The following is a 21,096-nucleotide window of genomic DNA, read 5'->3' on the forward strand; positions in this document are numbered from 1 at the left end:
CAAACTATGGTTCTATCTAGCGCAAGATCTGGCTGACTGAACTGATAAGAGCTGGTAGACCTTCTTGGACCAGTAACAAATCAGCTACTATTTTTCAAAATACAGCAAAATATGACAAGCTTTTGCCAGAAGGTCAACCATCCCAGCAACTAAACTTCCTAAGACCACTTTAAGCAGGCTGTGTTTTCCTTTAGGATGGTGTCTTAATAGTAAATGAGAGGTAGCACATTTAAATATTCAGGTTCCAGACTGTTAAACATCTAAAGCTGCGTTGATAAAGTCAGCGTGCAGCAGCTCTGATCACATAAACAGTTGTGGAAGGTTAGTTTAAACTAGCATGTCATTCAGAAGTAATGTGGCATGTAGAGTGAACGTCAGCACTACACACGTGAACACACAACGCACACACATGTCTGCAACACTCCACTCAAACCATGACATCATATCCTGTGGAGGTGAAGGGTTGAGGGGAGGATATTAGAATGTAAGTGTGTGTGTCGCTCAGACAGATGTTTCCTAAGCCCGGCGAGTGGGCTAAAGTTGAGGAAGGAGCTTTGGAGGAGGAATGATTCCTTGGGGAATGATCCGAACTTTCCTCTTTTATAACTTTTCATCCATGTTTTTTAGTTCTGCTCCAGCTCCATTTCTCACCTAAACCAGTCCCAAGTAGTCTTTTGGTTTATAACTTTATGTTTGACCCATTATGATACTCGACTGTCTGCAGGATATGTTAGGAACATGGTGGATGGTTTCCAGTTAATAATACACTAGTCCAAGCTTACAAAAATATGTTCACTGAAAAAATGCTTTTCTTACTTAGTATTTTTGTCTTGTTTCCAGTCTTGTTTACATCAAGATGTATTTATTAGATAAGTGAAATGGCATAAGATATCAAAATGAAGTGAGTTTTTGCTTAAAACAAGAAAAATTATCTGCCAATGTGGTCTTAATTCAATCTTAATTCAAAAGGAAACAAGATTATATTTCTTACCCCATTGGCAGATAATTTTTCTTGTTTTAAACAAAAACTCACTTCATTTTGATTTATTTATTTGTTTCAGAAAACAAGACATCATATCTTATGTGATTTTACTTGTCTAGTAAATGCATCTTGATTTAAGAATTTTTAGGTATTTGGACTGGAAACAAGACAAAAATACTAAGTAAAGCCCTGTTCAGACGGTAATTGTTTCTCAGGGGGATGTAAGGTATTTTCACCATTTACAGGGGGTTGTCTGTGATTTTATTGCCATCCGAATCTAGAATGTCAGTGTTTTTATCCCACCACCCACGTCAAAATCCCCGGCCGAATTACCTCCTGTTTTTTGACAACCACAGAGGTCATGTGGTAATGTAACTGCCACCCGAATCCACTCTGAGTTTACAAGAGGAGATCAATTCAAAATTCACAGTTTAAATCCCTTTTGGCCACTGCGGAACACCGTATGATAAGTGTTGAGCTTCACTGTTAATTGCACGCATTTTAAAGATGTATTATGGAAATGTTGTAATGTATTTACAAGAACAATATTTCATCACTGCTCCACCACAGAAGAAAATTCCCCAAAAATGAGAAAGGGAAATAAAGCAGGTGTGCAATAACATTTTAAAATATGTAGCCTGTTATATACAATTACATAAAAAAATATAAAGCAACTTCATTTTTAACTCACATACTCTAAATAAGAGGCTGCATTAACTAATTTCCGCTAAATTCCCCATTTTTAAAATGACATATTTGAGATAAAATGCGAGACAAAACCATTTAAACTATAGGCTATAGTGCATCTATCTTCCTATTTTTAAACAGGAGATTTAAAGAATCAAATAATAAATATGATATTATTATTACATTTCATATGAATTTATTCTCTTTATTCCAAGCGTGGAATTTTATTTAAAGCAGACAAACATGCAACCGGCTGCGTGAGCAGCGCACGCTTCCACAAAACTCACTCCTCTACCATGAATACATCAACATCCGAATACAGAAGTTTTTTATCACTGAAGTGCCATGCAAATTTATTTTGACAGATGTCCACGTGACAAACAATTACCGTCCGAGTAGGGCTTAAGAAAAGCATTTTTTGCAGTGAATTCTAAGTATGTTTTGGTAACATTCCCATTAAGTTATGAAAACGTTATTTTTCTCTGACGGTTCAAAACGTCCAGTTAAGGGAACGTTCCATTTTGCAAACATTATGAGAACGTTAGTTTTGAATGTTCCCTGAATGTTCTGAAACAAGTAGTAACATTTAAAAAATGTTAGATGACCGTCTAAAATGTCCCAAGATGTTTTGAGAACATTATTAAGACCAGATAACTTTGGGCGAACGTTCTATTAACATTACTGGAAGAACTTTGAGAGAACGTTTGCCAGACTTTCTGAGAACGTTCCCTGTTGGCTGGGTGATAGTCTGAATGTTGGACCAGTAACAAACCATGTTTCAGTTTAAACTCAGTTGTCCAGTACACTGCGCTCAACTCAACTCAACTCAACTCTGTTTAATACATTCGACCAACTTTCCACAGATTTTCCCCTGAAATCAGCGCAGGAAAAGCAAACCCATCTGATCTGCTGAGCAGCACCAAATCACTTTCCGTTCTTTCACATTCATTTTAAAACAAACCACAGTATCTCTCAATGCCATGTGAAAATGACATCAGAAACTTTCAGACAAAACAAAAGGAACCTGAAGTTCACAATGGCCATTATAAGTGAATCAAGTTGATCTAGAGAGCGTATTGTCTTTGCTCTCAGTTCATGCATTCAAACACGCCATCATATCATGCAAACATTGAGTGAAAATGTTCTGTATCTGTTAGCAGCCTCATGCGAGGGTGGTCTAAAGCACAGCGAAGGGTGTGATGGGAAAATAAATCAGGATGAAGACAAAAGGGTGAATGCAAGAGAAGATCATCAATCTGAGGGTGTGAAAAAGAACAAACTAAAACACGAACAGAGAACAAAAGGCTTGAACGTACCACAAACGAGAACGTGTCCTTTGAAACGCCCACTGCGTTACCGGCCACGCTCACTGTAACATGATCACTCTTCTTTTCCCACGATGCACCAGTCTCGCAAACCAACCTGTAGCAACACACAAACACTCCTGACATCAACCGGCGGGTCATGACCCAAAACACGGCCCAATGTATAAATGTTATTGGAACGTTTTTGGACAGTCTAACATTTTCGAATGTTACTACTTGTTTCAGAACGTTCAGAGAACAATCAAAAGTAACGTTTCCAAAATGTTTGAAGAATGACAAAATGGAATGTTTGCATAACCAAGAAAAAACGTTTTTAAAACATTTTAAAAACCATGTCATGCTGATAAAGGCTGATTTGAATTTCGGTTTGCATCGTGTGTGAACTTACTTGACTGAAACAGTGTAGTACTGAGGCAGCAGGTTACAGGGCACATCCCCGATGGAGACGTTGACGAGATCAGCACTGTGTCCCAGATTCCTGCCCTGCACCGTGAGCAGCGTCCCGCCCATCAGCGGCCCTGTCAGCGGCTCAATCTGCACAGACAGATCATCACTGAGGAATGACGGCGTGATTCAGATAAACAAGCACATGTGATTGAACAATCCACTGACTAGACGCAGTAAGTGCAGATTTTTACACAGAAGTTTTTGTGTAAAGTTTTCACACAAAACTTTACAAAGAGCTCGAATGTAGCCGTAGTGAGTGGGAAGCTCATCACATGGTTTATTTTGAAATCCTGCTGGTACAGTTATTATAAACCTAACATGGTTAAAATGTTTATGTTCATTATGGTTTGGGTAAGCCATTCAGAGGCTCAGACTAAACAGACTAAAGCTTTGCTCATAAACAATCTATCCACCTTAAACACACCCACACACATTTCTAATGTACACTATCAGTCAAAATAAATAAGTCAGTAAAAATGTGAAATATTATTACAATTTATAATAGCTGTTTTCTATGTGAATATGTAGTAAACTGTAATATATTCATGTGATCAAAGCTGAATTTTCAGCACCATTACTCCAGTCTTCAGTGTCACAGAAATCATTCTAATATTCATTAAATGATGTGTAATCTGGTGGTCATGTATCTTTATTCTTAAACATTTACATTTGCTAATCCACAAAACATCCATTATGGTTATGCTCTCTAGTGAGGATCTTGGATAGAAATGAAATGGTAAATTTCATGCAGAAAATGGGAACTAAATGTGAAATTCTGCTTTTCTAAGTTTGTCCAGGTTTGCTTCAAAAATAAAAAATACTGGGTAACACTTCAGTATGGGGAACACATATTCACTATTAACTATGACCTTTGCCTAAATAAACTCCTAATTTACTGCTTATTACTAGTTAGTAAGATAGTTGTTATGGCATTTAAGTTTAGGTATTGGGTAGGATTAAGGGATGTAGAATAAGTTCATGCAGAATAAAGCATTAACACGTGCTAATAAACAACCAAAATTCATGCAAGGTAATAAGCAACTATTTAAAAGTGAGAATTGTTCCCCATACTAAAGTGTTACCAAATACTGTATCACTTTTTTATGTATTTAGGGTGAATAAGTGCATTTAAAAAAATGGTAACACTTTACAGTGAGGTCCCATTAGTTAATGCATTAACTAACAATAACTAACAATGAGCCATTACATTTGTTACAGTATTTATTCATCTTTGTTAACATTAGTTAAAAAAAACTGTTAATCATGTATTAGTAAATGCTGAAATAACATTAACTAAGATAAATAAATGCTGTTGAAGTGTTGTTCAATGTCAGTTCATGTTAACTAATGCAGTTCACTAATGTTAACGAATGGAACCTTGTTATAAAGTGATGTTTTGTGTGTTTCTGTTGGACTGAAATGAGTGTCTGAGCCGAATCCACTGTTGTGGGTTAAAACTGAAGTCTGAGTAATGAGAGAAGAATGACAGAGAGAGACACAGAACAGCTTCAGTGATTTTTGTGCCTCTTTCATCAACAGTGTCCGCAGTGAGACGACAGGAAGTTAGGGAGGAGGAGGTGAAGAGGGCCAAACAGGATAAGGAAATGAAACAAGCCAAACTTGTGCTTTTCACATGAGCACTATGATCATGAAAACACTAGGCCAATGTTTCTCCACCATCTGTCCTTACAGATACATTTACATTCAGTTGCATGTCTTCATTATGATCACAATTCTAAGAGAAGTTTTTTCAACTACTTGAAATGATGCCAGAGCCACAGTAATGCTGTCATTATCACTGACAAGTGTGTGATTGTGTTTATCTGGAGCTAACAACTGTGTGAACTACAATGCAAACACACAATGCATCAAGCACACTTTCTGTGAATTATGAAGAAATGTTAAGTGCTTCATTCATTCAATTCATCTTTACTTTAAACTGTATTTAACTATGTATAAATCAGCACCATGCTCTTGCGATACTTGTATCAACAAGAAACAAATGTGAGTCGACCACTAGTTTCAATGACAAATTGCAGCTGCAAGCAGCAATTAAGGGGCCAAGCACAAAAAAGCTTGATGAGTTCTGCAAGCAAGGCAGGGAACGTCAGAGTAACTGCAACAATGAGTAATCCAAGACATTTTAGATTATTTTAGGCAAAATGGCTGAAAACTCACAAATACAACCACAATATGATTGAATTGCTTATCACTTTTGACCAATAGGTGGCGCTGTTGCCAAATTGGTGTTGTGTGGTCAGTGTGAGGAGACAATGCAAAGTTTGGTGTCAATATGCCAAAGAATCAGCTTTCAGGTTTGTTGATGTGTCAATCGAGAATGGTTTGGTCAATCAAAAAGCTTTTAACTAATTTTTGCCAGCATGGTCTGAAGATGATCTGAGCCAGTTTTGGTGAAAATTGGACAAAAGGTCTAGGAGGATTTTGAAAAAGTAAGTTTTTAAAGAAATTCAAAGTGGCAGACAACAAGTTCAATTGAATGTGGCATAACTGGAATCAATTGTTCTTGGTATGACTCAAGAAATCTACTATTAAAGTTTCATTAAAATAGGCAAAAGTAATTAGACACTATTATCATTTTTTAAAATTTCATTATAAATTTTGACCACAAAAACATTTCGAGTACGTTCAGGGCATTGTCATGACGGCACATAACAAGTTTCGTAACAATACGGTAATGCGTTCATAAAATACAGTATTTTACCACAAAATTCAAAATGGTCAATATGGGAAAATTTGGTTTTATTTGACTCATATGCCGCACTGAACTTAAAGAGAACAGTTTTATGATTTTATGGCAAACCGTTCAGAAATTTTTCAGCAAAAATAGCCCTTTTCCATATCTACTGACCAGTAGGTGGCGCTGTGACGAAATGCTGCATGTAGTCTCAGATCATGCTTGTGATGACATGTACCAAGACTCGTCTCAATACACTAAAGCATTGCTAAGATATAGCCTTGCATCCAATTTGGCGTGCTCTTTGTCGAACTCGTTCACGTGTTATTCGAGAATGGTTGGTGTTATCAAAAAGCTTTTTGTCAGCATGGTCTGAAGATGATCTGAGCCAATTTTGATGAAAAAAAAAAAAAATGCATTTGACTCAGAGGAAAAAAGTATTTTGTTTCTAGTCTTTGCGGTTAAAAAGTTATAAGCATAAATGTAAGTGCAAATTTGGACAGTTGGTGGTGCTAGAGGGAGATGGAGACTCTAAAATTGCTGTGGTTAATGTTCAGACTGTCCTCTATCAGTGTGCCAAATTTCATAATTTACTCGCAAGCGGTTCTATGGGCTTCCATGGACTCAATAGCGGAAGAAGAAGACCTTATGTGCTTGGTCCCTAATTACCTGCCAGTCAGAGAACAGAGAATTCTGGGAAGTTAAAAAAAAAAAAAAACTAAAAAAAGTACTAAAAAAAAGTTGTTTCATCACAAAGATAGACAGTCCCGTAGCAGAGTATCGCATGAAAAACACTGAATTTCACAAACCACCAAAGTAGGATATATGTAAAGAAACATCTGCAAATTTAAAACCTGTAAAGCAGCAGTTCTGTGAAAGCCTGTAAACACTCCTGACATGATAATTATCACTGAACTGTGTAATGAGTCTCAGTTCACGTCATTTTACCTGCTATTCTCTTCATTTACACCCCTTACCGATGTGAGAGACAGAGACACAGAGAAAGTGTGAATATAGAGGACAGAAAGCACAGGCTGTTTTTAAAAACATTCAAATGCAGAAAATAAGTTTATGGCAAACTAGGACACTCACAGTTTCTTCAGACTGAATTTGCATCATGCTTTGAACAGAGTTTTTCTTTCAACTAGTTATAACTACAAGACATGTATCTATTGTGCTTCATGCACTGCAGCCACAAACATCAAAAGAAATGTATATATGTCATCCAGCCAATATAAAGTCGCATAACTCTGCTTGCATACAGGTACAGAGAATCAAGATTTGAGAGTTTTGAGAAAGAATTTTGAAATGCATCTCGTGTTGCTGCGTGAATTTTGTCCACAAAAGGTGTTTTCTATTATTTCTTGCCAATTTTGACTTTATATCTTGCAATTCAGAGTTTATAACTCGCAATTCTGATTTAAATATACAACCCGAATTCTGGAAAAGTTGGGACGTTTTTTAAATTTGAATGAAATTAAGACTAATAGACTTTCAAATGACATGAGCCAATATTTTATTCACAATAGAACATAGATAACATAACAAATGTTTAAACTGAGAAATTTTACAATTTTATGCACAAATTGAGCTCATTTCAAATTTGATGCCTGCTACAGGTCTCAAAATAGTTGGGATGGGAGCATGTTTACCATGGTGTAGCATCTGCAAGCTGCCCATACCGTATGCACTTATGCACCCCCATACCATTAGAGATGCTGGTTTTTGAACTGAACGCTGATAACACGCTGGAAGGTCTCCCTCCTCTTTAGCCCGGAGGACACGGCGTCCGTGATTTCCAACAAGAATGTCAAATTTTGGACTCATCAGACCATAGAACACTTTTCCACTTTGAAACAGTCCATTTTAAATAAGCCTTGGCCCACAGGACACGACGGCGCTTCTGGACCATGTTCACATATGGCTTCCTTTTTGCATGATAGAGCTTTAGTTGGCATCTGCAGATGGCACGGCGGATTGTAGTATTCCACAATCTTTTTACACACTCTTTCACAGCTCTGCCCATCTTTACTTCTGAGAGACTCTGCCTCTCTAAGACATGCCTTTTATAGCTAATCATGTTACAGACCTGATATTAATTAACTTAATTAGTTGCTAGATGTTCTCCCAGCTGAATCTTTTCAAAATTTCTTGCTTTTTCAGCAATTTGTTGCCCCTGTGCCAACTTTTTTGAGACCTGTAGCTGGCATCAAATTTGAAATGAGCTCAATTAGTGGATAAAAGTGTAAAATTTCTCAGTTTAAACATTTGTTATGTTATTTATGTTCTACTGTGAATAAAATATCAGCTCATGTGATTTGCAAGTCTTTTAGTTTTCATTTTATTCAAATGTAAAAAAAACACGTCACAACACTTCCGGAATTCGGGTTGTAAAGTATAAATTGTGTGATATTACCCTTTTACCTTTTATTTTATTCTGTGGTGGAAACAAGCTTCCATAGTTATCCACAAAATGAAAACTGCATTCACAGAATGTCCACGAAATGAAATGAACTTTCATTCATTGTTTTTGGTTTAGAGTTTTGTGCACAAAATGATGTGATGACTTCACATTGAAATGCAATGTCTGTACAAAACGCATTCAAGCGTAACAGAGTTTTGTCATGAAATCCAGCATTTCATTTTCTCAAAATTAATTTTGTCTTGTGAAACCTGAAACAGATGCATGGGATCTAGTACGACATTTGGGACAGGGCCTAATCAAGATTCATTCACTCACTAATTTTGGTTTATATAAACACTTCTCTTATTACATTGTTACATACGATAAACATGTTAACTGCTTATTATGGTCAGACTTTACTTTGTTCACGTTTACCATAAAAACTGCAGAACGTGAGTGATAACTGTCACAGCCGGGTAGCATTAATACCTAGCTGACATCTGACAAAATAAACATCATCTTAGATCTGCTGCAAATGGTTATGGTTAAATGAAAGATGAAAGAGGCCGATGAGTGTTTGTGCAGCGGATCCGTACTGAACCTTTGCTCTACATCTGAGGATTCTTGCAACACGAGCACAGTCACTCCATTGCTTCTCTTTTCTCCTGTCTGTTTCCAAGCACTTTCTGACCTCATTTGGTGTGGATCAGCAGTATCTCTGTCTCATCTCTGTGTCATGATGAATTGTTCAGGGAATGTGGGTCAGAAGCACTATGGCGTAATATACTGTGCAGTTAAATCATGTTTGTTTATGTCTCTGTGAACCCAAACCAATCCCTCTGTTGTTTCTAATGTGTCAGCTGTTTATAGAACAATAGAATGAAGGACTGGTGGTTTACACTGGCAACTTATAACAGCACATTTGATGTGTGTGTCACATAACTCACCAACCTAAAATAATATGACTAAACTTGACCATGTGACCTGCGTCACATGAGAGAGCAATTTACAGTCCTTAAGCGCTGAAGTTTTTGGTTTCATTGACGTGAGTGCTCAGATATTGAGATAAATGTTTCACGAGTTCATATTGAGCTTGCAGACTTTAGACAAATCTGAGCAGAATTCAGACATTGTTGAAGCTTTTTCTGAAACCTTAAGGAATAGTTCAGTTCAGTCTTTATTTACTCAACCTGCTGTTGCTCTTAAGCCATATGGCCTTTGTTTTTTGCTCAAATATTAAATTATGTTTCGTTTCTTGCCCAGAAAATGAAATAAGGTCACACAGCTTCAACGGCAGGCTGAGTAAATATTGACTAGATTTTCATCTCTTGCATTCTCCATCCATCCTCACTGCTGTTCACGATCTCACTTATGATTTTTCTTTGCTATGTCTTTGTTATTGTGTGTTTGTGTCAGTCTCACCTTCTGGATCTGAGGATTTGGGCAGTGTGCAGTGATGGTCTGGCACTGGTCTCGCTGACGACAGTCGTTAAGGCACCAGACGCACATGTGACCCTGCGTCTCACGGCCCCGACACTGAGAGCAGTCACTGTCCCCCGCACCGCAGCTGTACACCTCCACTGCACACACATTAACACAGTCAAAATCTGTCCACTGAAGCCCTTGTGAAAATGTTGTTTATATGAGCACATGACAGCATGATCAAACCACAGTGCACAACAGTGAACAGCAGTGTTACTGATATGGGAAATGACCAGTGCGCTCTAAAACAGCATGTGTCAACACAATCTGGACATGCTGTAACTGGACATGTGCTTGTGGGCGCTCCACATGTGACGTCATGGACTGCTGTGTGCCAACGAATATTGGTGTGTTTACACATGTTTCAGACACCGGTGATGCATGGCGTTCAACACCAAGACGCAGCATCTCATTCTCCTTCTCAGGGAACCAGAGAGACATTTTCTGTGAGAGTTGTGTTTAGGGGTATGGTTAGGATTAGGGGATAAAATATACAGTTTGTACAGCATATAGACCATTATGCCTTTGAAAATTCCCCATAAAACATGGAAACCCAACATATGCGTGTGTGTGTGTGTGCTCTGATGAGTCAGTGTGAGTGAACAGACAGTCTGATGGTGACGAGACACATGCTCAGCATAAGTGTGAAATCTACACGCGCTTCTGCTGGATTTCACACATTTCCTTAAGAAACACACCAGTGTAACGTCTGTTATTTGTGTGTGTGTGTGTGTATGTGAGCGTGCTGATACCTGTCATTGGCTTTGGACTGTCTATGTACGTGTTGGTTCCTCTTCTCCGCAGGTTCAGATGAAATATCTTGCTCCACATTGTAGTTTTTAGCTGCACAAACATATGAAACACTTTTATTCATCTGTAAAAATCAAAGTTCTGAGTTTGTTACAAACATAGAAGCTTGTTTCCACCACAAAATAAAAAAATAAAAAAGGTAATTGCAACATTTTATCTCATAATTCTGACTTTTTTTTCTCTAAAATTGCAAGTTTATACACTGCAAAAATGCTGTTCTTAGAATTTTTGTCTTGTTTTTAGTCAAAATATCTTAAAGTTCTTAAATCAAGAAGCATTTTCTTGACAAGTACAAATTATTTTCTTGTTTTCAGGAAAAATAAGTCAAAATTAAGCACGTTTTTCCTTAAAACAAGCAAAATAATCTGCCAATGGGGTAAGCAAAATAATCTTAATCCAAACTGAAAACAAGATTATATAGCTTATTCTTGGTTTGAAATAAGATGATTTTGCTTACCCCATTGGCAGATTATTTTGCTTGTTTTAAGGAAAAACTTACTTAATTTTGACTTATTTTTTCTGAAAACAAGAAAATAATTTTTACTTGTCAAGAAAATGCTTCTCGATTTAAGAACTTTAAGATATTTTGACTAGAAACAAGACAAAAACTCTAGGTAAGAACAGCATTTTTTGCAGTGTATCTATCAATTTTGACTTTTGAGTTTATAATCTGTAATTCATATTTTTTTCCCTCAGAGATAAAAAGTCACAATTGCCTTTTTTATTTTTTTATTCCGTGAACGTGTCCGAGTCAGACATGCATGTGAGTTTGCAGTCCACTGTGACTGCATTTGAATCAAACATGTTTCCACTCTCACTGACAGCTGCTGTAAGTCTTGCTATCGGATGAACTTACGGTCACTCCGCTGCAGTTCACTGACGACCCGTCCAGCCACTGCGCACTGTACAGCTGCCCATCGCCAAAGTCACAGTCCAGCGCGGTGCCCTACACACACACAAAGCATGAGGACCACAGCTGTGTCCAATCACATCAGAGCCATGAAGGCATGTTCACACAACATCACAAGACCATCAGACTGATGACTAACTGTCTCTGACATCCAGTGATTCCCATGTCCTCAGCTGCTCTCAGGAATGCCATTCAAACGACACGCAGAGTGTTTCGTTTAGTGAGTCAGACTTCTGATATTGCCAGTTTAAGTAGTTCATAAAATCCTTTTTGGGTCCAACTTTATGTTAAGTGTCTATAACTACTATGTGCTAACATTTAAATGAATCATTTAATACAATGCACTTATTGTGTACATACACATTTTCACATTGTACTTGTATTAAAGGTGCCCAAGAATGCTTTTTCACAAGATGTAATATAAGTCTAAGGTGTCTCCTGAATGTGTCTGTGAAGTTTCAGCTCAAAATACCCCATAGATTTTTTTTAATTAATTTTTTTAACTGCCTATTTTGGGGCATCATTAACAATGCACTGATTTACACTCGGCGCCGCCCCCTTAAATCGCGTGCTCCCTGCCACACGTGCTGTCGACTATATTACAGCGCATTTACAAAGTTCACACAGCTAATATAACCCTCAAATGGATCTTTACAAGATGTTCGTCATGCATGCTGTATGCATGCTTCGAATTATGTGAGTAAAGTATTTATTTGGATGTTAAAGTTTTATTCTGAGTGAATCTGAGGCTATATGCTCTGTGGCTAACGGCTAATGCTACACTGTTGGAGAGATTTATAAAGAATGAAGTTGTGTTTATGAATTATACAGACTGCAAGTGTTTAAAAAATGAAAATAACGACAGTCTTGTCTCCGTGAATACAGTAAGAAACGATGGTAACTTTAACCACATTTAACAGTACATTAGCAACATGCTAACGAAACATTTAGAAAGAAAATTTACAAATATCACTAAAAATATCATGCTATCATGGATTATGTCAGTTATTATTGCTCCATCTGCCATTTTTCGCTGTCGCAGTCGGTGTTATGTTGAGATTCGCCTGTTCTTCGGAGGTCGTTTAAACAAATTAGATTTATATAAGAAGGAGGAAACAATGGAGTTTGAGACTCACTGTATGTCATTTCCATGTACTGAACTCTTGTTATTTAACTATGCCAAGATAAATTCAATTTTTGAATCTAGGGCACCTTTAAAAAACCCTGCATGTAATTAATTCCATCTATAATCACATTGTTCTTCCTCTTTTCCAACCCTTAAACCTACACATACCAGCAAACCTGTCCTAACCTTACCCGTATCCACCTCAATAGCAGCACAAGCGTTTTGTAATGCAACATCAACACAATAAGTACATCCTAACAATTATTGAAGTATATAGTACTTAAAGACACCTAATATAAATAGGGCTCAAAAATTATTCCCACACTCTTAACTAATGAATGTCCATGACATGAACAGCACACACACATCATGAATAGCTGCACACACATTTCATGAGTGAGCATGCTTACTTCATACATCTGCACATGTGTGAAGCAAGAGCTCATCTGGAAGTCATAATCCAGACCCACACAGAGAGCAGACGTTGTGAGGCCATCATTATCCAAATTAATACAGCAGAAGGAGCATCGTGTGCGTTTGTGTGAGAATGCATCGCATCGCACATGGAGAGCTGATTCATGTGCTTCAAGACTCTATGAAACAGATCTTAGGACCTGTTGTGTTACAACCCGAATTCCGGAAATGTTGGGACGTTTTTTAAATTTGAATGAAATGAAGACTAATAGACTTTCAAATCACATGAGCCAATATTTTATTCACAATAGAACATAGATAACATAACAAATGTTTAAACTGAGAAATTTTACAATTCTCTATAACTGAAACATCTGGACTTCAGGCAGGCCAATTCAGCACCCAGACTCTTCTACGATGAAGCCGTTGTAACAGCTGCAGTATGTGGTTTTGCATTGTCCTGCTGAAATACACAAGGCCTTCCCTGAAATAGACGTCATCTGGAGGGGAGCACATGTTGCTCTATAAGCTTTATATACCTTTCAGCATTCATAGTGTCTTCCAAAACATGCAAGCTGCCCATACCGTATCTCTCTGACCACAGAACACGTTTCCACTTTGAAACAGTCCATTTTAAATGAGCCTTGGCCCACAGGACACAACGGCACTTCTGGACCATGTTCACATGATAGAGCTTTAGTTGGCATCTGCAGATGGCACGGCGGATTGTGTTTACCGACAGTGGTTTCTGGAAGTTTTCCAGGGCCCATTTAGTAATGTCATTGACACAATCATCCAGATGAGTGATGCAGTGTCGTCTGAGGGCCCGAAGACCACGAGCATCCAATAAAGGTCTTCGGCCTTGACCCTTACGCACAGAGATTTCTCCAGTTTCTCTGAATCTTTTGATGATGTTATGCACTGTAGATGATGAGATTTGCAAAGCCTTTGCAATTTGACGTTGAGGAACATTGTTTTTAAAGTATTCCACAATCTTTTTACGCACTCTTTCACAGTTCTGCCCATCTTTACTTCTGAGAGACTCTGCCTCTCTAAGACATGCCTTTTATAGCTAATCATGTTACTGATATCAATTAACTTAATTAGTAGCTAGATGTTCTCCCAGCTGAATCTTTTCAAAATTTCTTGCTTTTTCAGCCATTTGTTGCCCCTGTGCCAACTTTTTTTGAGACCTGTAGCAGGCATCAAATTTGAAATTAGCACAATTAGTGGATAAAAGTATAAAATTTCTCAGTTTAAACATTTGTTATGTTATCTATGTTCTATTTTAGTTTTCATTTTATTCAAATTTAAAAAACGTCCCAACATTTCTGGAATTCGGGCTGTAGTTTAGTTAGCTTGATCAAAGGCTTTGGTTTGGATTCAGTGTTTTTTGACTTGTCGATTTGTGAATGTTTCGTTCTGGTCTCCATTTGTGAAAAGTAACTGTCACGCTCCAGTTTGCAAAACAGCAAATCTTACTAATTCTGTGCATCCTCATGCATTCAATAAATGGAAAAACTCAAAGTTACCACAGAAAATAATGTACTTTATAAGAATCAGTAAAAAGTGGTCAGACTGTTGTGGAATGGAAGTCTATGGTGCAATATAAAGCATTTCCACTGTAAGTGAATTTGAGTCAATGTGTCAAACTGAGTCAAACTGATAGCATGTTGCTGCTGTCTTAAAGAGGACCTATTATGCCCTTTTACAAAGTCTTGATTTTGTTTTTGCCCTCTCCTGTAATGCTTTCATTCTTGAATGTTCAAAAAACACATTATTTTGCCCATATTCTCCATTGTTGCAGCTCCTCTCTTCCCAGTCTGTCAGTAATGCTCTGGGGTGCGTTTCCCGAAAGCATCGTTAGCCAACTATGGTCGTAAGTCCCACTGAACTCTATTGGTAACAACAGAACTTGCGACCATAGTTCGCTTTGGGAAACTCACCCCTGTTTATTTCCTGTCTCTATGAAGCCCCTCCTTCTGAAAAGCACAATGTGCTCTGATTGGTCAGCTGGAGCAGTGTGTTGTGATTGGTGTTTGGGAAATGTCCCGCCCCTTACCATAACCACCAGTTTCAACACACTACTAACTAACTCAACCAGGCCCCGTCCCTTTATTCTGCGTATGAATTATTTAAATGAGTAATATTGTGATGTGTTCGTTCCCAGAAGAAAACTCAAGACCACAATGGAGGCGTTTCAGGGAGTTCAGAAGCTGATTCTGTTCAGATTTTAACACTAATGTATTCCAGCTTTCAGAAAGGGCATCCTTTTAGGTTTTTCAAGCATCATTATCTCTGTTTACCATCACAAAGAACAGGGCAAAAAAAGAGCTGTGAGGCATGCGAACCAAAGCCCATCCGTCCTGAGACAGGAACCCTGTCAGCTGACCAGTGATCCAGATCTGTGTTGTGTGCATTTGTGTGTGTGTTTATGGGTCAAATATGTGTACAAACGACAGAGTCCTACATGTTCTACGTTCTTCAGGTCCAGGGTGAAAACATGAGTGCTTCCAGTGGGCAACGGAGGAACGTCATGGGCCTCCATGCTGGGACAGGACGAGGAATTCTGGGAGAGAAACAGGAGGTGAGAAAAAATGAGACTCAACAAAAACAATAGTGACTGATGTTTAGAGAACGTCCCGGATACTGATGTAACCCTCGTTCCCTGAAGGAGGGAACAGAGATGCAAATCTCACTCGCCAATATTCATTGGCCCGTTTGTTACTACTCAGAGGTGATTGGGGCTCCCAAATGAGACCCCAATACGTCAGTATCAATGTAACGTTGAACATGACTGACTGAATAAGAACTATGAATGCAAGCAATCTCCCGTGTGTGTGTGTGTGTGTGTGTGTGTGTGTGTGTGTGTGTGTGTGTGTGTGTGTCAACACCAGAGGAAGGGTGGTGACAGTTAAATGCAAACATCAGTTATTTATGACTGTACAAGAGCAATCAGACCACATTCTGCCCTTCAGATTGTTTTTATGGAAAATAAGAGCTTTAGCATATGAGAAAAAGACAACAAATCCTAAGTGTCTTAAATTGCCACATATTCCCCAGCAGTATTTAAGGGCCATCTTGAGAAACACACTGGCAAGCCTTACTGACTGCAGTAATTATTGTGGGTTTGATTCATTTTCTGGTGTATTTTTAGTACATAGCAGAAAATATGATGCATCACACTAAACATTAAGGTCTTACAAAGTTTGTTTTATTATTCAGAGTAAGCAAACCAAATTAAATATTGGCAAAATGTTTTAGTTTTATCTTAATTCAGCGTGTTGCAATGCATCCTGGGATTGCCTTCTGTGCTGAGGACACATTGCTGTGTGTGGGGTCTGGAACAGATCAATCTATATTGCTTTCTTTGGCCTTACCTTGACATAGGTACACTATAACAATTAAGATTGTGCAGTTGTTACCATAAAGCACATTTCAAGGTTACAAGCAAACATGTTTCACAGTGAAAATGCTGAGCATTTAAAGAGAAATGCCACTGTATGTGATTGTGCGTTGACTGTGTGTGTGTTGGAGTGACGTGTCTCACCTCCAGAAGATCACGCTGTGTGTTGTTTTTGCTGGAAACACACAAGTTGAGCTGCGGGTCCCAGTAACAGCGCCACCCAGCACTCAAACAGCTCGTGCACCTACACGAACACACACATCCGGCACCGTTATAACACACACAGACACATTCTCATAACCATTCAGAAGCATTTTACAATCAGGTGATTTGCTGGTGAATTGGTATGAATTCATACGCTGTGTTCCCTCGTGAGGGTCAGAGACGAAGCTTCATGGTTATGTTTTACCTGCAAATCATTCAATTGCTTTCATACTAGTCAGATTGTATGAATTTACATGAAACAGCCGACATGTATTACTGACCCTGTCTACATGCACACAAGAAGACGGCTTATTGAAACATAATTTTTAACCCTCATGTCGTTCCACACCCGTAAGACCTTCGTTCATCTTCAGAACACAAATTAAGATATTTTTGATGAAATCAGATGGCTCAGTGAGGCCTCTATAGACAGCAAGGTAATTAACACTTTCAAACACCCAGAAAGCTACTAAAGACATATTTAAAACAGTCATGTGACTACAGTGGTTCAACCTTAAAGGAACACTCCACTTTTTTTGAAAATAGGCTCATTTTCCAACTCCCCTAGAGTTACACAGTTAAGTTTTACCGTTTTCGAATCCATTCAGCCGATCTCCGGGTCTGGCGGTACCACTTTTAGCATAGCTTAGCATAGTTCATTGAATCTGATTAGACCGTTAGCATCTCGCTCAAAAATGACCAAAGAGTTTTGATATTTTTCCTATTTAAAACTTGACTCTTCTGTAGTTACACTGTGTACTAAGACCAACGGAAAATGAAAAGTTGCGATTTTCTAGGCTGATATGGCTAAACTCTCATTCCGGCGTAATAATCAAGGAATTTTGCTGCTGTTCCATGGGTTCAGCAGGCGCAATGATTACGCAGAAAATCGCAACTTTTCATTTTCCATCGGTCTTAGTACACGATGTAACTACAGAAGAGTCAAGGTTTAAATAGGAAAAATATTGAAACTCTTTGGTCATTTTTAAGCGAGATGCTAACGGTCTAATCAGATTCAATGAACTATGCTAAGCTATGCTAAAAGTGGTAACACCAGACCTGGAGATCGGCTGAATGGATTCGAAAACGGTAAAACTCAACCGTTTAACTCTAGGGGAGTTGGAAAATGAGCCTATTTTCAAAAAAAGTGGAGTGTTCCTTTAATGTTATGAAGTGACGAGAATACTTCTTGTGCACCAAAAAAACAAAATAGCGACTTTATTCCACAATATCTAGTGATGGGCAATTTCAAAACACTGCTTCATGAAGCTTCGAAGCTTTACGAATCTTTTGATTCAAATCAATGGTTCGGAGTGTGCATCAAACTGCTAAAGTCACGCCCCCCAGTGGTGAAACATTGAAATTTCAAAACACTTATGAAGTGACGAAGCCTCGTTTACTGAAATCACGTGACTTTGGTACTCCGAACCACTGATTCGAAACAAAAGATTCGTAAAGCTTCGAAGCTTCATGAAGCAGTGTTTTGAAATCGCCCATAACTAGATATTGTGGAATAAAGTAGTTATTTAGTTTTTTTGGCGAACAAAAAGTATTCTCGTAGCTTTATAACATTAAGGTTGAAACTGTAGTCACATGAACTGTTTTAAATACGTCTTTAGTAGCTTTCTGGGCATTGAAAGTGTTGATTATATTGCTGTCTACGGACGAGTCATATACCTCTCGGATTTCATCAAAATATCTTAATTTGTGTTCTGAAGATGAATGAAGGTCTTACCGGTGTGAAACGACATGAGGGTAAGTAATTAATGACAGAAATTTCAGTTTTGGGTGAACTAACCCTTTAAGGGAACACAAGCTTAAGTGACACACCAGTGATCAGAAAGCGAACACAGCTGCTTTATTGAGTGAAACATTTGACTATTGTCTTCTGTAGAGCTGCTTTATAGCTGGATCAACTTTGTTTCATAACTGATAAACTTTACAATGTTATTGATCTGAATAATGACACTAGAGATGTTTTACAGCAGAACTTCAGTTTGTATCACATTTTAAGTTTGAAGTTTGAAGTTTTCATCAGTGATTCTGTTATTCTCTGTTCCTAACAACCTGTGTTGTGTAAAGCACTATAGAAATAAAGCTGACTTGACTTGAAGCAGTGAAGTGTGTCTGCAGGAGGTGGAGAGGCTCTTTCATCCACACAAACACAATTAGCCCAGCATTCATTACGACGCTATCTCACACAGAGAGAGGCCGTGTGTGTTTGTTTAAGATAAGATCCAGCACGAGTGTGTGTTAGAGTCACTGCAGTGTGACAGATGGAGTGAGTAACTTCTGATTGTGTGTGAGTGTGTGAGAGGAACCAGACATCATCTAAAACACTCTTATCACAGATTCTTCTCTCACTGTTTGCATTCAAGTCTTTCTCTCTTTCTGTTAAAAACACCTCAACTCAGCATGTTTTGCATAAAGAAAAATGAAACCTATGGTTTATAATTGATTTATTATATGAGTTTGTAAAGTAATATTTTTTTTCTTTTGATTTTGTGGTGAAATATGACCAGAGCATTTTATTTCAGAGCTAATATCTTATTACTGTAAGCCATTCATGTAATCGAGGTGTAAATGTGAGCACTGCTGTCACATGACTATTAGTGGAGAATCTGTCTTCGTAACAGGTTATCTGTTTTAGTTCAGTTTCCTGTGTTTGAGTTGTTGCATCTGATGTTCATGTCGATAGTTTGCTTTGGTATTTAAGCCCTGTGTTTTGTTCATTTATCTGTTCTCGTCTGATTTACCGGTTGTTCTGTTCCAGTTTATTGAGTCTAATTATTCTGAATATTTTGTTTCTTTGAGTTTTCATTTAATAAAATCAACTGCTGCAATTAGAGCAGCCCCTTTCATTTTTTTATTTTGTTTTTGCAACCACACATTACAGTCCTCCGTTTAACTGACTGCATGTTCTTACATCGTTTGAGAGAGTAATATATATATAGAGAGAGTCGTGCACTGGTGTGAATGCTTTAAACTGTTCTAGATGTGAATTTATACACTGCACTGTGTCTCCTGCGGCCCTGAGCTTATTATCACCTTCACAGACGCCACATGTTAATGAACTCACATGTACCTGACATGCTGCAGATCAACACTTTAAACTGTGTTTTCCATCTAAAGTCACTGTTGAAGACTGTGCTGAATGAAATACTACAGCATGCATGTGTGAGTGTGTGTGTGTGTGTGTGTGTGTGTGTGTGTGTGTGTGTGTGTGTGAGCATGCATGTGTGAGTGTGTGAGTGAGTGTGAGCATGCATGTGTGAGTGTGTGAGTGTGTGAGTGAGTGTGAGCATGCATGTGTGTGTGTGAGCATGCATGTGTGTGTGAGTGTGTGTGAGCATGCATGTGTGTGTGTGTGTGTGTGTGTGTGTGTGTGAGCATGCATGTGTGAGTGTGAGTGTATGTGTGAGCATGCATGTGTGAGTGTGTGAGTGAGTGTGAGCATGCATGTGTGTGTGTGTGTGTGTGTGTGTGTGTGTGTGTGAGAGCATGCATGTGTGAGTGTGAGTGTATGTGTGTGTGTGTGTGTGTGTGTGTGAGCATGCATGTGTGTGTGTGTGTGTGTGTGAGCATGCATGTGTGAGTGTGAGTGTATGTGTGTGTGTGTGTGTGAGCATGCATGTGTGAGTGTGTGAGTGAGTGTGAGCATGCATGTGTGTGTGTGTGTGTGTGTGTGTGTGTGTGTGTGTGTGTGTGTGTGTGAGCATGCATGTGTGTGTGTGAGTGAGTGTGAGCATGCATGTGTGTGTGTGTGTGTGTGTGTGTGTGTGTGTGTGTGTGTGAGCATGCATGTGTGAGTGTGAGTGTGTGTGTGTGTGTGTGTGTGTGCGCGTGAGCATGCATGTTGAGTGTGTGAGTGAGTGTGAGCATGCATGTGTGTGTGTGTGTGTGTGTGTGTGTGTGTGTGAGCATGCATGTGTGAGTGTGTGTGTGTGTGTGTGTGTGTGTGTGTGTGCGTGAGCATGCATGTGTGAGTGTGTGAGTGAGTGTGAGCATGCATGTGTGTGTGTGTGTGTGTGTGTGTGAGCATGCATGTGTGAGTGTTTGAGTGAGTGTGAGCATGCATGTGTGTGTGTGTGTGTGTGTGTGAGCATGCATGTGTGAGTGTGTGAGTGTGTGTGAGCATGCATGTGTGAGTGTGAGTGTGTGTGTGTGTGTGTGAGCATGCATGTGTGTGTGTGTGTGTGTGTGT

General features: G+C 38.6%; 1 protein-coding gene across 1 annotated transcript in view; it reads right to left on the reverse strand.

Annotated features, from left to right (window-relative positions):
- LOC125280513 (plexin-D1-like) overlaps positions 1-16,986 on the reverse strand; it is a 46,161-nt gene extending 29,175 nt beyond the window's left edge. Inside the window, exons 1-7 of the mRNA XM_048211090.1 lie at positions 16,833-16,986; positions 15,753-15,851; positions 11,689-11,778; positions 10,775-10,865; positions 9,963-10,120; positions 3,383-3,528; positions 2,986-3,091 (exon numbers count right to left, since the gene is read on the reverse strand). Of these exons, the coding sequence (XP_048067047.1) occupies positions 2,986-3,091; positions 3,383-3,528; positions 9,963-10,120; positions 10,775-10,865; positions 11,689-11,778; positions 15,753-15,830 (669 nt within the window). The 5' untranslated portion in view covers positions 15,831-15,851; positions 16,833-16,986. The remainder of the gene's footprint in view (positions 1-2,985; positions 3,092-3,382; positions 3,529-9,962; positions 10,121-10,774; positions 10,866-11,688; positions 11,779-15,752; positions 15,852-16,832) is intronic.
- Positions 16,987-21,096: the final 4,110 nt, after the last annotated feature.

This window comes from Megalobrama amblycephala, linkage group LG12, assembly GCF_018812025.1.
Source record: "Megalobrama amblycephala isolate DHTTF-2021 linkage group LG12, ASM1881202v1, whole genome shotgun sequence".
In the NCBI taxonomy this organism is placed as follows: domain Eukaryota; kingdom Metazoa; phylum Chordata; class Actinopteri; order Cypriniformes; family Xenocyprididae; genus Megalobrama; species Megalobrama amblycephala.